The 18,317-nt window shown below is 43.4% G+C and overlaps 1 protein-coding gene across 4 annotated transcripts in view; it reads right to left on the reverse strand.

The window, feature by feature from the left end:
* Positions 1-8,792: 8,792 nt before the first annotated feature.
* The window catches only part of LOC308285754 (sialoadhesin-like), a 177,527-nt gene continuing 168,002 nt past the window's right edge, over positions 8,793-18,317 (reverse strand). For all 4 annotated transcript variants that reach the window (XM_080726609.1, XM_080726608.1, XM_080726610.1 and 1 more), the window contains one exon: positions 8,793-9,740. In XM_080726609.1, the coding sequence (XP_080582735.1) occupies positions 9,736-9,740 (5 nt within the window). In that variant the 3' untranslated portion in view covers positions 8,793-9,735. The remainder of the gene's footprint in view (positions 9,741-18,317) is intronic.

An 18,317-nucleotide genomic window follows, 5' to 3' on the forward strand; every position in this document is an offset into this window, starting at 1 on the left:
TTTGAAAGGAACAGATCCCAGAGTTCCGGCTCACTTCAAAGAACCATAAATCCCATCTCTAGTTTGTGTGGTCTAAATAATAATACTCCTTTCATACGTTCCGGTGCCTAATCACTGTTGCACGTTCCCCAGCAACAACGTTTCACCATGGCGTTATTTTAATTTTGTAATAATATAAATAAATGTTCTTGATTATCTGGCGATTGATTAACACATTGCCTGCCCCACGTTTTTTATTAAACTCTTCCAAAACATGTCAGGGTTTTGGAGCATTTTGACTCATTTGTAATGAATATTTTGAAAATTTGTTTCTATGTCTATGAACAAATGGAGTATACCGATGGAAAGATTAAAATCTATACTTTATAAAGAAAAATAAACAAGAGTTTTATGTTCCATGATGATTTTTCAATGAATTTATTAGCGACTACTGCGCCTGCCCCAAATGGCCTAATTTGTTTAAAAAGGCTAGAAAAAAGGCTTTTTATGAAATAACATGAATAAGTCTCTTATTGGGTTGATTTTGTTGTTTCAAGCCAATAATTGGCACTGTGGCACTGTGTACTCAGTCTCAACACACACACACACACTCACACACATGCATGCGCATGCACGCGCACGCGCGAACGTCACGAAGCACAAGGACCACCCTGAGCTCCTCCTATGACATTTCAGGCACACACACAAACACACGCGCACACACACACACACACACACACACCCCACATGCGCGCGCACATCCACATGCGCGAGCACGCACGCGCCCCTGTGGAACACCTGTGTTCAGTGGCGTCAGTTCAGAACAAGCTAAGGTATGGCAACATGACTGGTGTCTTGCACGCGTTTGATTGATTGATTGATTGAAGACTTTATTAGAAGTTTGCATAGGAAAAGGTACAGTTTCATGACGGTACAGTTCACTGGTACAAGGTCTACTAAAAGGAGATCCATGAAAAGACTAAGCTTATTTCCACTGGAAACCATTGAAGTATCTCATATAACATTGAATGACAGACAAATAGAACACAGTACTATGCAGTAGATATGTAAAGAAAAACAAAATAGAAGACAGTAAGTCAAAACAAACAGTATATACAAAGAAGGGGCAGGGGAGGGTAGGGTTGGGCTAGATTCTTTTTTACCAGTTGCGAACGGCTGCTGCCTGTAAGTGGTTTTTCAGGGCAATTTTAAATGATGCTAGTGATCCACACTCCTTTGTGGCCTTCGGTAAGGCTTTCCACATTTTGGTGGTATAGCAGAAAAAAGAGTTTGACCCTTTGTTGGTTTTGACTCTGGGTTGAAAGTGATCTGTGGCGCTGCCTCTGGTGTTGTAATTATGGACATCCTTAATGTTTATAAAGTATTTTGACAGGTACTTGGGTATCATAGTGGTGTAGTGTATCTTGTACACCAGGCCCATTGCAAGTTGCTGTACTCTGTCAACTACTCTGAGCCACCCCACTCTTAACTGGTGAGTAGCGGTGAGGTGAGTCTGATAGGGAAGTCTAAGCAGGACCCTAATTAGTTTATTTTGGGCTGTTTGTAGTTTAGTTTTCAGGGCTTGTGGGGCGTCACAATACCATACGTGGACTCCGTAGTCAAAGAGGGGCTGGATTATTGCACCAGCTATGGTCTTCAGTGTGTTGGAATTGACCATCGGGGCGATCCTCTGTAGGAAACGAGTTCGTTGGTTGATTTTATTTATTACTTTAGAAGTCATCTTTTCACTGGAAAGATTAGCTTCAAGGATACATCCTAAGTAAGAGATTTCGTTTTTTCGTGTTATGACCTTGTCACCCACTTTGATTGTGAAGTTATCAACTTTTTTGAGGTTATGATTTGATCCAAAGAGGATGGACTCTGTTTTACCCAGGTGAATTGATAATTTGTTGTCGTTAAGCCATGTGCAGATCTTACTTAGTTCAGAGTTAAGTGTCTTCTCAACCTGCAAGTGGTCCTTGCCCGAGACTAGGAGAGCCGAGTCATCCGCGAACAGGAACAGGTTGCAGTCACAAGCAGATGCCATGTCGTTCACGTATATTAGGAACAACAGAGGTCCCAGTATGCTACCTTGAGGAACACCACAGTTTACCGGGAGGGGGGGGGGACAGGGTACCGTTAATCTCCACCACCTGTTCCCTCCCCACCAGGTAAGACTGCATCCACCTCACTGCTGCGCTGTCAAGACCGATGGCTTTTAGTTTCTCAATCAGAATAGAATGATTTACGGTGTCAAATGCCTTCTGGAGGTCCATCATGACCATGCCGCTATATTTGCCGTCATCCGCTTCGCGTTTGATTTGGTCAGTCAAATAGAGAAGGCATGTGTCAGTGGAATGAGATTTTCTGAATCCAGATTGGAACTCGTAAATCAGATTATTCTCATCGAGATATCTTGCTATCTGTTCGTAGACTATTTTCTCCATGACTTTGGATATGGAGCTAAGAATGGAAACGGGACGGTAGTTTCCAGGGTCTAGTTTGCTACCTTTTTTATGCAGGGGGGTTACTTTTGCTAGTTTGAAGTCCTGTGGGACATGACCCTGTTCGATGGAAAGGTTAATTATGTGGGTAATTATTGGAGCAATGGTGGCGGCTGAATCTCTGAGAAATCTAGCTGGAATTTTATCAAGGCCAGTGGCCTTGTGTTGAGGTAGGGCACTCAGTTTTTTAAACACTTCATCAGTTGTCACTGTGGCAAGTTTAAAACTGTCTTTTCTGACGCCCAGTTTATTGTAGAATTTCTTAACAAATTTTACACCATACCGCCCAGATGGGGCGACCAGTTTTTCAACCAGCGAACGGGCCACGGTGGTAAAGGTTTCGTTAAGATGGGTAGCCACTTCACATTTGTCAGAAATGAGAGCGGTGTCCGTTTTGATGTTTATGCTGTGGCCTATGGTTTTAGGTTTTAAGCCTAATGTGTTGTTAAGCAACTTCCATAGGTCTCGTGGTTTGTTTTTGAATTCGTCGATTTTTTCATCAATGTAGTTTTTTTGGGCGGCTCTAATATAGGCAGTTGTCTGGTTTCTAAGCTTCTTGCACTGAGCAGTAAGATGCTTGATTTGGATATTGAGGTCAGGGTTGAATTTTTTTTTAAGTTTTTTGCAGCACTTACGTTTTTCATCGTACTTTTTGTCTCTGAGTTTAGCTGATTCAGCAATATCTGAGTTATACCATGGCTCTTGGCGGGCTTTAACCCTGGTGGTATTCAAGGGGGCCACGATGTCTAGAGCATCGGTCAATTTGGTTTTAAAACCACACCATGCTCCTTCGACATTTGTACACTGCAGTTCAGAGGAAAAGTCTGTATTCGCTAGAGTGTTATTTAAAGCCTCACTGGAGTAGTTTTTGAGGCTTCTAGCTACAACTGTTTTGTGGCCACTAGCCTTGGGTTTGTGTATTTTACGCGTACAGTAGATCATGTAATGATCACTAAGACCGCATACAATAGCCCCGCTAGCGGTGACTTTTGATTTGTCTGTGGTTACGATGAGATCTATGAGGGTTTGGGAGTGCTCCGTCACCCTAGTGGGCACAGTAACAAGCTGAGTGAGGCCATATTGATTACATAACCCATTAAAGGACTTGAACAGGGGTGCTTCTTTACGTAAAGCATCACAATTAAAGTCGCCCAGAGCGTAGTACTCAATACCGTCCACCTTAGCTAAGCTCTCATCAAACAGCTCAAAGAAATCATTCTGGTCAGGGGGTCTATAGACAGCACATATTAGTATATTTTTAGCATGTTCAAAAATTATCTCGACCCATACAGTTTCAAGAGAGCTGTGGTGTAGGTCTGGGCGAATGATAAAATTTAAATCATTGTGAATATACATGCAAACACCACCTCCTTTCCTGTTCCTATCATTCCTAATGACAGTGTAATTGGCTATTTCAATTCTAGCATCTGAGAATGAGTCATCGAGTTTAGTTTCTGAGAAGGTTAAAATTTGGACCTTACCATCAAAAAACATAGCTTTGATTTGTTCCAGTTTGGGTTCCAAACTGTTGACGTTGAGATGGATCATTTTCAGTCCTCTTTTTACAAATGTTTCTTTCATATTTGAGGTGATCAAATAGCCATTATCAGGGCTGGGGGTTTCTGCTGTGTGTGAGTCCACATCCGTCTGTAGTGGTAGTGGGGGTGGGGGTAGGGGGGGGAGGTCATGTCCCTTTGTTGTCTGTGAACCTAGACACCAGGATATCCAGCTTCTCTCCACGGCACGAGGGGGGGAGGTGTCGGCGCAGATTGTATCAAAGCCGAGACGTGTCAACAGCCACGACTGGTTATGATCCCTGGGGGGTGACGGGGCCAGCGTGCCCTCGTGCAGGCACGATGAAAAGTACATTTTTATTATTTCCCCCTGTAGCCAAGGTATGGCATTGGCAGCTGCATACCCCTGCCATACCCAATTGACGCCCCTGCCTGTGTTATGTCACGTGATTTCTTAGCTAACGGAAACTCAGATCGATGCAGAGAAAAGTTTGCTGGACCATTGGATCATTTTCCTTACTGTTGTTTAGCCACATGGATTATAGTTTTACGAGCCAGCAGACTGTTTGTTTATCAATGGAATATCTTTACGAGCCAGGAGTGCACTGGGGGGGAGGAGGTGACAGTGTATCAGGTAGGACCCTGGTTTTTTCCGTTTTTTTCATTGTGTGTCGTGTCGTATGGATGGATGTTGTTTTGCTGCGTGTGGCCAGGGGTGTCGCACCAAAATCTGGGCCCTGGCCACAAGGATTCACTGCGGGACCCCCATGATTGTTCTTCATAGGGGGGATTTCAAAAATAGCAGATGTACAAGCTCGCAGAGTGCCGCGCTGTGAGCTTGTAGATCTGCTATTTTTCAATAGCTAAAGTATAAAATAATTATGTCCCCTCCACCTTGGGCCCTAGTAGTGTAGGGTTTCCACTCGCACTCCCCCCTTGTGACACCCCTGTGTGTGTGCGCGTTCTACACACTCACTCCTCCTCTCCCACTATAAATACAGAGTGTCTTCACCTAAATACACTCAAATCTAAACGAATTCTACTGTCATCTCTAGGCTATCAATCAACTATCTAAACTCTAACTCTAACTATAAATATCCTATATTCAAATCTCAACCGAGCCACCCAACCGATCTTTTTTTTTTTTTTCTTTTTTCTCCTCAGCTGGCTAGCTGGCTAGCCTGGCTTGTCGCGTCTAAAACAGCTGCAGACTTTTCTCCCTCTCTCTCTCTTGTATTTGGATTGCCTGATAACATGTATTTCAATGCAGTTTTTTGACCTTTTTTCTTCATTCACGTGAATGACCTGGTTCCCTTTGATGTTGCCCTACTGTATTAAGTCACAGGCAGCACCGGAGCACCATCAATTGTAAAACAATGAAAAGACTATAGAACGTAGCTGTACGTGTAAGGCGGTAAATAGCTGGGCAAAATAGAACGTTTATAAACGGGCTGGGCGGCAGATGTGTTAATAGGCGATCTTGATATGGGGAGTTGACGACACATTGAAAACAGCTCCCCCGGGTGGTGAAGAAAAATCATTGCAGTTCCTACAAGGCGCAGAGCTGATCCCATGGCTGATCCTGTGCTCTCTCGCTTCTCCTCAGTCACACACACACTCGCACTTCCGTAACAAAATTATTCACCTCACGAATTTGCCTCTGCTCGCGCTCAGATTAGTTTTTACACGCTCGCAAATCGCCGTGTACACTTTCTCAAATCAAGATTGGAAGCGCTCAAATTTTTTCAGTGTCCCCTGCACGGTTTTGCCAGATTTTGAAAGAACATATCGATAATTATGTTGCAATATCGTGAGCGACAGTTTACCACTTTTGAGCATGTGTACATGAGGATTTGCGAGCGCAAAGAAAGGCAGTTGAGGCTGTAAAAGTAAATGTGTGCGTGAGCAGGGGGAAAAAACACTCTCTACACGTACAGATGTCAGTTTGCAACCTCTCGAATCATCATGTGCAGATGCTCGCATTTTTTCAGTGTCGCCTGCTCGCTTTTGCCAAATATTGCATCAACATATCAAGGAATATGTTTCAAAATAGAGACCAACAGTCTCAACTAATTTGAGCATGTGTAGAAAAGGATTCGAGGTCGCATAAGACGAGTTGTGAACGTGTAGACAGAGATTTGTATTTTTTTTTCCTTTTCACGCTCAGATTCCATCATACAAGTCTGCAAATTCAGAGGTACGACTGCACAACTCTTAATATACAACTGCTCAACATCAGAAAGGTGCTTACACAATAATGAATCGAAAATAACTCCATACAACGTACCTTCCCCCGAGCACTTCCAGCATCCTGGGTCATTCTTAAGCTTTATGTTTATGCTCTTTGTAGTTTAAAGGGGGTCCAATCTAATCTGTTGAGAATTTTAAACTAAATTAACCTAGTGCGAATATTGCGTGACATGTGCTTTAATTGCGTAGTATGTTGACCCATTCTTGTTTTGTGAGTGTAGTCCCATTGTCTCTTTCCCATTTCAGGGCACTAGTGGTGCTGTATTTCTGCAGCAACATTAGTAGAATAGTAGAGCGATGCTTCGTGACCCCTGCCATATCTCGTGATAATAAGAGAAGGGGCGCCGCATTTTTAGGGACCTGGGAACTTCTCGATACTGTTCTCAGCAAACTACGAATTTGTACATAGAGCTAGTATTGTTGACTGTGCAGGTTAAATTCAGCCTGTGAGTCATTAAAATATTTAAGCTACAGCAGAGGTCACCAAGCACTGCTACACCCCATGTTGTGACAATATTTGGACCAAGAGTTTGTTCATTTGTGCATGCCATGTACAGTACTGTACTTCATAGCACTGGTGCCTGATCAATGGAGCCAGGGGTAGCCGCTAGTTAGTATGAAAACCTACAGCTCATGTCTGTCTGTCTGTCTGTCCATCCGTCGCCAGGTATGGTGGACATATTGTGTGTGGTCTTTGACATCAGACGTCAGTCATCTCCATGTTTGGGAAAATATGGCCATACGGACATTTTGGACACATTAACAACCAACCAGGTTGTGCATTTTTCTTTTTTTTTTGTTAAAAGTTGATCCCATGTCAAAGTGCAGTGCTCGCACAGCAGTCTGCTGTCACCCAGGCGGATGCGTGCACGCGCCAATGTGCACGCGCCCATGTGCGAGACCTCTTATCCTTCTTGTTATACATGTAGTGTATGTGTGCGTGCGCTGCGCTGAGCTGTGTGCTAAACAACTAGTAGGCCTAACCTTTTTTCAAAAAAACATTCCCAAAAAAGCAAAGGTTTTCATGAATTAAAAACTAAATTCAATGATTGTTTTCAGTAATTTCATGGAGAAATCAAAGAAAAAAAAATAAGACATTCCGTAAACTAGAAAACAAATGTTTAAGAAGCAGTGAAAATAGCCAATCTACAAGCTCGCAGTCGCAACGCGGCACAAAGCGACGCGTTGTGAGCTTGTAGATCTCACTAGTTTCACTAGTTTGGGTCTAATTTCTCTTTTGGGTCACAGACTAAAAAGTTTGGGAACCACTGCTACAGTGTGTATAGTTTCAATGTCCAGACTAGTGATTTTGCTTTTGGATATTCTACTAATAGACTGATGATAGGTTCTTGGTTTACTTCTGATCCTTGATAACTACTTCTATGCATTTGTTGCAGGCCTATTACTTGGTGTTGTCCTTGCTTAGTGTTAATCGATCTGGATTAAGAGTGTCTGAAAATGCTTAAATTGTAAATTGTAGGCAGAGGAGCCCCGGATCGAGGGAGGAATGGCAACAGACCAACGGCATGTCTATGCAGATGATGGACAGACTGTTGGACAGGATGACGACTTCATCCCAGCAGCAAACCTTCTCACAGCAACCTCCTCCTCCATTGTACCAGCCTGTCCGTCACTCACAGTATGCTTACAGTCATGCTGCTCCAGGGACGTGCAGATGATGTTAGAGAGGCAGGTGCTGAAATTTATATAAGGGCCTTTGGTGAAAATATGGAAAATAGCAGACCTCCAAGCTCACAACGCTTGGAGGACGGCTATTTTCCGTACTTGATAGGCCTAATTAAACATAATCAAGTGAATACTGGACATGTGGCATGGATTTCTACACAGAGTGAGGGCAATTCTTTCGACATAAAATGCTGCATTGAGGTTCAGGAGAGTTTGGACAAGGCAATTCTCTTGAATGCTGCCTTCGGGTATGGCATGAAGAGCACTTAATTCATTTGCGTTTCTTTCACCATAGTGAAAACTGCATTCATGGTCTGGAGAAGGCACTTTTTCCAGACGGGTAAAAGGGCAGGGGCTCAAGCCCCTGTTGATGTCTACAGTATGTGTGCAAATGCCCGTGCTGCTCCATCTGATTTTTCGGCTTACAGTACACATAATGCGACTCAGTCAGGTTTCACTCAGCCTTTAGGGTCTAGTTGTTTTAGGTTTACATTGAAGAATATACAGTAAGGCCATTTCATTAAGTTCTGGGGCCATTGCTGCCTTTTTCTTTTACATATAATTTGTTTGGTTATATCAACGCACACGCATAAATGCTGGTACTCATTATATAAACGCTGGAAGATTTCCCTTCATTTGACTTCATTCATTTACGTTTGGCTACTGTACAGTTGAGCTGTTGTCACTAGAGATTCTCAGAGCTATCAGAATAACATACACACATATATATACATATATATGTGTGTGTGTGTGTGTGTGTGTGTGTGTGTGTGTGTGTGTGTGTGTGTGTGTGTGTGTGTTTTATCACGTCTACTAAACGGAAACCATCCAATCAGAATCAATGAATGGGACAAGACGCTTTAGAATCAACGTTTATTCATAGTTACTCTAAACAAAATTGACAAAATGTTTCATTGTGGTTTAAGGAAGTATTTTTGGGTTGCACCGATATGGAAATTCTTGGCCGATAACGATACCGTTATTTAAAATAAAAATTTAGCCGATACTGATACTGATATTTGTTTATTTCGTTTTTGGTGTTATTATTTCCCCCTTTAGGCCAGGAAAACACATACATCAACATTATAAGAAATAGCTGTTCAGAATCTACTCTCTTGGTCAGCTGGACATAACCAACACACCAACACACCAACATAGCCAACGTAAAACGTATGCTTATCAACAGATAAATATCGGCTACTGCCATCTGTTAATATCAGCTTCATTTGCCTATACTGACATTTACCGATACTGACATTTACCGATAACGGCCGATACCGATGTGTGGCCGATATATCTGTGCATCCCTAATTGGAATTACTCAATCATGTACATTGTATAGATTTTCCCCCCCTTATGGCACGTAACAGTCAGCAGGTCAAGACCGATACACCATTCACCCAAAGATAAATTTCTCCACGAGTAAGCATCAAAAACTCTAGTAACATTGTATTATGCATTATTCGAGGGTTTCTCATGAGGAATAACATTGTTTATGTGTAAATTCTGCATGAAGGTGAATTTACAACATGCTTGCTTATCACTTATCACTCAATGGTTCTCATCATTAGTGTAATCATAACCAACATGATCATTAGACATGGAGGTTGATTAATAGGGATTAATAGTCTGAGGTCCCATCGTAATCATCCTCACGACCATCATTATTAATCCAGTCCACAAATTTGTAGACATTGGCGTAGACACCAGGCTTGTTTCTGGCACCACAGCCTTCCCCCCAGCTCACCAAACCAGCAACGTAGTGAATTCCATTCTCTTGACACATCAGAGGACCACCTGAATCACCCTGTAAAGAGACAACCAGTTGAATACAGAGTTATTAGAAAGACTTTAAACCAGTATGATGTTTAATATAGATTAATCATAAACACTTTAACCCTTAAGTTTCGTTCGGATTCACTTCACCTTAGTTCGGTTTGTGGGTCATTTTGACCCAGGGGATATTTGGTTTAAAAAACAATATTTATATAATTTTTAACAAAGGATCATCATAGTTCAATTCCAAACAATTCATATGATATACATGGTAAATGTTTGCATTTATGCTTTGCTATATCACATTAAACACTGAAAGAGCTATAGGTGTTTTGACTGTTTTTACAGGACATCATTTCTGGACAGGACAGTGCTTACTCTTGCCAGATGCTTCAAATCTAAGTTCACTGTTTATTTTACCATAAATATCATATGAATTGTTTGGAATTGAGACAAAGTCAATTTATGATGATGATTTGTTAAGTAAAATTTTATATCAGTATTGTTTTTGAAACCAAATATCCCCCGTGTCCGCATTAGAGGGTAAAAAAATATATATGGTAGGGCAGGAGAGAGGGGTCCGACAGCACCCGAATGACATGTTTTCGAAACCTGTTTTTTTCAGGACCCTTATGATGTCTAGTTCTGATTTCTGCTTTTTGCCGTGGTCAACTAATGTCCCATGGGGTTCATTTTTAACCTTTTCTTACATCTATCCCCAATCTGGACCATACAATGGACATAACAAAGAATGCCATAACACTTGAAGTAAACAACCTAGAGGGACAAATTAACACATTTTCTACATGATCTTGATACAAGGAATTAATTTATGTCATAATTTTCTTTACATTCAAGCACATCTTGACCCTATTTCAGGACAGAAACAGTGAAAAACAACCAGAAAATGTTCAAACACACACATCTATATTTCTCTTTGTACAAATACATTAAGGTGTATTCTTTTTTGGACCATAATGTTGTCTAGTCAATATTTCTTCTTGTTGCCGTGGTCAATCAATGTCGCTTGGGGTTCATTTTTAACCTTTTCTTACACCTAGCCCCAAAACAAAACATAAGATGGAGATAATAGAAAATACTATAACTACAGTATTGAAGTAAACAACTTACAGAGACAAATCAACACATTTCCCCACATAATTTGTAACCAAGGACTCATTAAAGTGGTTATTATTAAGATTCAAGCACATTTTGACACTACTTCAGGGCAGAAACTGCAAAAGAATTGCAGAAAATATTCAAATCACATCTATATTTCTCTTTGTACAACATTTCTAAGGTCACATGCTTTTCAATACCCTAATGGTGTCTAGTGTCAAGATTTAATCTTGTTGCCCAGGTCAACTCGTGTCCCATGGGGTTCGAGTGGCAACCCTTTTTTCCCCAGATATGTTTCTGGGCTTTTATGCCTTTATTGACAGGACAGTAGACTGACAGGAAACATGGAGAGAGATGGGGAGTGACATGCAGCAAATCTGGACGGGCTTGGGGATCGAGCCAGCGACCCACTGCAGGCTACACAAAGCCTATGTGGATACACCCAAACCATTTTGAATCAATAATCAAAGAGTTATCAAAGACCAATTTCACTGGTCAGTGTCTTCCATCTCATCAAACTCCACCTCATCCTCTTCATTCTCATCCTGATGAGTGTAAGTTGAAGCCGGAAGTGCAGGAACAGCTGGAAGCCTTCACGCGTGTGATGTAAAATCAAGCACGTGAGACATCAGTCAACCAGGCTAGGAGCAAGATGCTGAAGAAAATGGTGCATTTTGCCTGCCTGCCCCCCTGCCAAGCGGGTGAACTATAGAGTGGCCTGTTACAAGCGAGCAGCTGAGACAAATCTTTTGGAGGCCTAAACCTATGACGAAGGTCAGGGGTGGCAGAAGACAGACAGAGGGATTTTGGAGCCTGTCTGGTTTTGTGGGCCAATTCTTTCCCAATCTCTCATTGACCTGTTGGCTTATGGTGGCCTCAGTGATGAAAATGACGATGATGAGAAGGAAGAGGATGAGGTGTATGGGGTTATCTTTGTGCCATAATTAATTCGTATTCGTACTTTTCCTTTTTTTTACTCGTAAACATTTTCACCCAAAAAATTACATGTGAACAAATTAATTTGAAAAGAATATCCGTAAAAAAAAGAAAAGAAGTATGAATGTTTTTTTTGGAAGCTGCAGTGATTATTATGCCAAAACTAAAAAAACAAGCCAAAATACAAATATTTTCTTACTGTTTTACGAGTTGTTTTTTTGGTTACTTCATCACGAATGCTTTCATCATCTGCACGACTACGAATCTCAGTCAGCAGTTAGGAAACTGCCAAAAATCACATGATAGGCAGAGAGCCAATGATGTGAGGCCTGTCCCACTAGCCAATCAAAGGTCTCCGGAGTTGGCATGGCAACCAGCTGTTGCCATGACTTCTAAAAGTGAGTACTCTGGGCTTTCTTATCCATAATTTTAGCTAATTCCATCACCAGTCCCTATGGAAGTCTAAATGCTCAAAAAATAATACATAAATACTACAATGAAATGAAATAAAATAAATAACAAAATGATATAAATAAAAAATACATAGTTTTCAGATCTATATGCCCATCCCCATGTTCTATTAATAGATCTATGGAGTCATCATATGTTTTATTGTAGTTATTTTAAATAAAGGGGCCCCGGCATCGGCCAAGGGACCCCCCGGGGACCCCCTGGAGCTCCGGGGACCCCCGCGGACCCCCTGGCGCCGCCGCTAAGGGGCTCCGAACCGTTTGTCGTACAGACGCGTGGGTGGCCTCATATTACTTGATTAGGAGTCCTTGACCTTAACTTTCCCACTGCCAGATTATTTATTTATTTATTGGGTCTGGTGCCATCAAAAAGCGGCTTACCTTTGCGACGTTATAGTAGATAGACAGACAGACATTTATTTATTTATTTTTATTTTTTTGGGTTGTGCAATAGTGCACTTTGGTCTGCCAGGCAGCAGAGGGCGGCGTCATGCGAGAATGAATGTGAATTTGCCTGTTATGTGTTGAAGAAGAAGAAGACCAGTCACTGGCCATAGAGCCTTACAGCCGGAGGAAATCAACAAGGAAGTGAATTGTTCTCCGTTGATCTAACGCATAATGGATTTTTTACACCATCACCGCGGAAAATGTGTTTACAGTAGACGGCCGCGCGACCCCTCATCAGCTTACAGTCATCAGACGAACGAACCGAACGAGCGCCGTATTGGCGGAGAGGTCTTGCGCAATCGGGCGAACGTGAACGTTCAAAGCGGTGGGAGAGTTAATTGGTGCAACAGGAAGTGCCCTTCGCCAAACAGGAAGTGCCTCTATATCTCATGAACCGTTTGTCGTACAGACGCGTGGGTGGCCTCATATCACTTGACCTTAATTGGTGCAACAGGAAGTGCCCTTCGCCAAACAGGAAGTGCCTCTATATCTCATGAACCGTTTGTCGTACAGACGCGTGGGTGGTGTCATATCACATGATTAAGAGTCCTTAACCTTAATTGGTGCTTCCTTCGCCAAACAGGAAGTACCCTCGCCAAACAGGAAGTGCCTCTATATCTCATGAACCGTTTGTCGTACAGACGCGGGGGTTGTGTCATAAGACTTGATTAAGAGTCCTTCAGCAGTGATGACCGGGCCCTTGCAGCTCTACCCACGTCACAAGGGGCAGCAGCCAATCAGAAGAGGATGCAGGGCTAGTTAAACCAATTAAGCTGAAGGACTCTTAACACAGCGGGTGCCCACGTGGTGTCTACGCGTCAATTTCTTTGATGTCGCTGGAGGCCCAACGACGCGTTTGACGCGTTTACTGTATTTACAGTATAACTTTATATCTCACCGTTACGTTGGGGCTGCGCCTGGATGTAGCCCATTAGCCGCTAGTCGCTTCGAGTCGACGCTGAGAGCATCGCACGGCCGTTTTTGTCCGTATAAAACTAAAACTGAACGACAAACGGTTCATGAGATATAGAGGCACTTCCTGTTTGGCGAAGGGCACTTCCTTTTTGGTCTGTCCGCCCGTCCGTCCGTCCGTCCGTCCGTCCATCCGGGGTGGGGTAACCCTCGGGGGACCCCCCTGCAGCCGGCCCCGTCTCTCCCGGTGGCAGAGTTACGGCCTTTTTTACCCGCCGGCAGTACCGACGTTCAGCCACCAGGTGGCGCTCCACCACGGCCGGCTCCGGGGCCCCGAGCCGGACGTGTGGGTACCGGTCCCGTCTCGAACGGTCACTCCTAGCCCGAGTTATGGGTTTTTATGTGCGCTGCAGTACCGGGGGGCCGCCACCAGGCCGCGCTGTCACGTTTGCCCCGGTCCCGTCACCCATGGAGGGGGTCCGCACAGTCAAAGTCCCGAATTTCCCATGAAAGTGCCGCTCCTATTTTGGGCCCCTTCGGAGCCCCTTAGCGGCGGCGCCAGGAGCTCCAGGGGGTCCCCGGGGGGTCCCTCGGCCGATGCCGAGGCCCCTTTATTTAAAATAAGTACAATAAAACATATGATGACTCCATAGATCTATTAATAGAACATGGGGATGGGCATATAGATCTGAAAACATATGGATGACTCCCTAGATCTATAGAACTATGTATTTTTTATTTATATAATTTTGTTATTTATTTTATTTCATTTCATTGTAGTATTTATGTATTATTTTTTGAGCATTTAGACTTCCATAGGGACTGGTGATGGAATTAGCTAAAATTATGGATAAGAAAGCCCAGAGTACTCACTTTTAGAAGACATGGCAACAGCTGGTTGCCATGCCAACTCCGGAGCCTTTTGATTGGCTAGTGGGACAGGCCTCACATCATTAGCTCTCTGCCTATCATGTGATTTTTGGCAGTTTCCTAACTGCTGACTGAGATTCGTAGTCGTGCAGATGATGAAAGCATTCGTGATGAAGTAACCAAAAAAACAACTCGTAAAACAGTAAGAAAATATTCGTATTTTGGCTTGTTTTTTTAGTTTTGGCATAATAATCACTGCAGCTTCCAAAAAAATATTCATACTTTTTTTTTTTACGGATATTTTTTTCAAATTAATTTGTTTACGTGTAATTTTTTGGGTGAAAATGTTTACGAGTAAAAAAAAGGAAAAGTGCGAATACGAATTAATTATGCCAGAATGGTACCCCCAATCCCGGCAGAGTAGTTCCGGTGCAGCACATTGAGTGACCCTGTCTTTCCCTAATAGGACTGATCGTGGATAGCTACTGGGACGTAAGTCGGGACTTGATCAACCCTGGCTGAGTCACCTGGGCGAGGGTGTATGATGTTGCGAGACCCGAAACACCCGTCGACCCCAGGCTACATCACTGATGATACGTCCCAGCTGCATCCTTGTGATGTTTTTTTTACACTATTAGTTATATTTATAGTGGCTCATAGGAATAGACTATGTGACAACCAGGAATAGTTTGGTGACCACCGGAGACTCGGTAGACGGCCGGAATTTAGACGGCACCCGGGAGCAGGTTGGGTTAGCGCCCCAGCCTGTGTCTTCCGTGAGGAAGAAGCCCAACAAATCCACGGTGAGGCCTTTAGGAGGGCCATTCAACTGCAGCAGCTGAATGGAATGTTTGGATTGGGGTCTGGTGCAACGCACAGGTTCTGAACCTGGTGAGAGCAGGAGAGGACCTGGTGAGACGTAGGAGGAGCCCGGCCAGGAGTCAACCCATAGAGCCTAGTTCTTCCATGTGCCAGAATAGTGCCCCCAATCCCGGCAGAGTAGTTCCGGTGCAGCACATTGAGTGACCCTGTCTTTCCCTAATAGGGACTGATCGTGGATAGCTACTGGGACGTAAGTCGGGACTTGATCAACCCTGGCTGGGTCACCTGGGCGAGGGTGTATGATGTTGCGAGACCCGAAACACCCGTCGACCCCAGGCTACATCACTGATGATACGTCCCAGCTGCATCCTTGTGATGTTTTTTTTACACTATTAGTTCTATTTATAGTGGCTCATAGGAATAGACTATGTGACAACCAGGAATAGTTTGGTGACCACCGGAGACTCGGTTGACGGACGGAATTTAGACGGCAACCGGGAGCAGGTTGGGTTAGCGCCCCAGCCTGTGTCTTCCGTGAGGAAGAAGCCCAACAAATCCACGGTGAGGCCTTTAGGAGGGCCATTCAACTGCAGCAGCTGAATGGAATGTTTGGATTGGGGTCTGGTGCAACGCACAGGTTCTGAACCTGGTGAGAGCAGGAGAGGACCTGGTGAGACGTAGGAGGAGCCCGGCCAGGAGTCAACCCATAGAGCCTAGTTCTTCCACGTGCCAGAATAGTGCCCCCAATCCCGGCAGAGTAGTTCCGGTGCAGCACATTGAGTGACCCTGTCTTTCCCTAATAGGACTGATCGTGGATAGCTACTGGGACGTAAGTCGGGACTTGATCAACCCTGGCTGGGTCACCTGGGCGAGGGTGTATGATGTTGCGAGACCCGAAACACCCGTCGACCCCAGGCTACATCACTGATGATACGTCCCAGCTGCATCCTTGTGATGTTTTTTTTACACTGTTATTACGATATAACTTAAACAATTTGGGGGGATTGTATTTCGTCTCACTGCTCTTCTATTGAGACATTTATTGTGTCTCTGTGAGACATGACCTTCGACAATCCAGTTTCTGGTTTGACACAGATTTTGACCTGAAGATTTAATTTATCCCCTGAGCAAGTAGAAGGGCTCTATTAGCTCAGTGAAAAAAAAAAAAGAAAAAAAAAATCAGCACTTCATGAGAAAAGGGAAGTTACATAGTGCAGCTTTAATTCAAAGGTTTTCTCTAGGTTTTCACCACTATAGTATAGTACATACGAGTGGTGTAATCTTATTTACAGATACATGTATTACAACCTATTTTGTCTTTATTTTGTCTTTTCTTTATGACCCAATGGTGACCCGTGCTTTGACTGGTTTGTTGGCATAATAATATTGATAAGGTATCGATATGGTAAAACACACATAAGAAATTAATAATTATGAGAGTGCTAGCCAATCAGGGCTGTAGGCTTGGGGCACGTGGTGGGTGGTGGCCTGGTTCAAAACCATTCAGCCAATCAGGCGAGGCTGTGTACAAACACATCCCTCCACTCTCATTACAGACATCAAAGAGGTAGTTGTCTTTGATGTTTCATTGATTAGAGAGAACACTAACAAGCTATTGACACTTGTATGGCTCAATCAATTACTGCGGTTTTCAACCCCTTTGAAGTTCAAAGGGAGCAATTAAGAGCAGGTTACCTTGACATGTTTTTAAACCGCCCCTAACATCATGTTAATAGGCTTTAGCCTGCCCCCCAAAAAAAGAATCTCTCCCCGAAATTCCTCTTCCCAAAACGAAGTGTGTGATAGAGTCTGGTTTATTAACCAGGCAAGGATGAGACAGGGGGGGGCAGGATCTCCTGCAAGATGGTGACCCATAAAAATAAAATGAACAATACACACATTTCCTCCAGATCAGAACCAAAGGAAACCAACATGTAAAAGGACACATAACCTTGTGCATTGTCCTTAATATTGACAATATAGGAATCTCCATATATGGGCATAAAACGTATGTTAATTAGTAATGCCAAGCAGGGCCTTGGTGAGTTAGGGCCTTGGTTTGATGCCTGTGGATCTCCATATATGGGCATAGTGGGGTACCTTAACATATGAGTCATTCTGTACCACATCACTGTGACTCACTGACATCACGTGACATCACTTCCTGTACAGACAGTCAGACAAGCTACAAGATCTGTCTTGATCACATGACTATAGAAATACTGTGTACTGATTTGCATGATATTTGGATAAAATCTAAAGGAACAATAGTAAAAAAATAAATGTGTTTTACATAAGTCGGCCCCCAGGTGGCGCTATAAAAGGCTGATGATGAAAAATGCAGGGAAAAGGTTTTTTCCCTGGCCTCTAGGGAGAGTGCGTACAATGTTTGACACTGATCGGTGGAGTTATATATGTAGGTAAAACACAAATTGGCCTGTTATAGAGCCACCATGAGGCGGATTTGAAAAGTCATTTCTTCCTCGGCCTAGTGGGAATGTGCGTGCACAATTTCACAAAAATTGCACGCTGTGTTCGTGATTTGAGGCATTTTGTTCAAAACGGACCAATCTTACAAACTTTGGAAGCCAATCTCAGCCAATCAGGATGGAATATGGAAAATCAGACAGATCCATGTCGATCACATTTTGGACAAAATCTGTATACATATATCCTGGTGGTGCTAGAACAGGCCCATGTGAAAAATGTGGGGCAGAGGTTCTGAATTGGCATCCAGGGAGTGTGTGTGGTGTGTGCAGTTTGGCAGCGACCGGGCCAACGCCTCCGGAGATTAGCTGGTAGCAAACTGGATGGACGGACGCACAGACACAGGGACGGACACAGGGACGGACGGACGGACGGACGGACGGACGGACGGACGGACGGACGGACGGACGGACGGAGGGGAAAACATAGTCTCTCCCCTAGCCCCTTACGTTTCTGATTTTTTTTTTTTTTTTTTATATTTTGATGTTTTATATTGGTAAATACAGTCACTTGCTCCTTGGTTGGGTCTCTCTGATACGCAACGC

This window comes from Nannobrachium achirus (assembly GCF_963921795.1).
Source record: "Nannobrachium achirus genome assembly, chromosome: 5".
Classification (NCBI taxonomy): Eukaryota; Metazoa; Chordata; class Actinopteri; order Myctophiformes; family Myctophidae; genus Nannobrachium; species Nannobrachium achirus.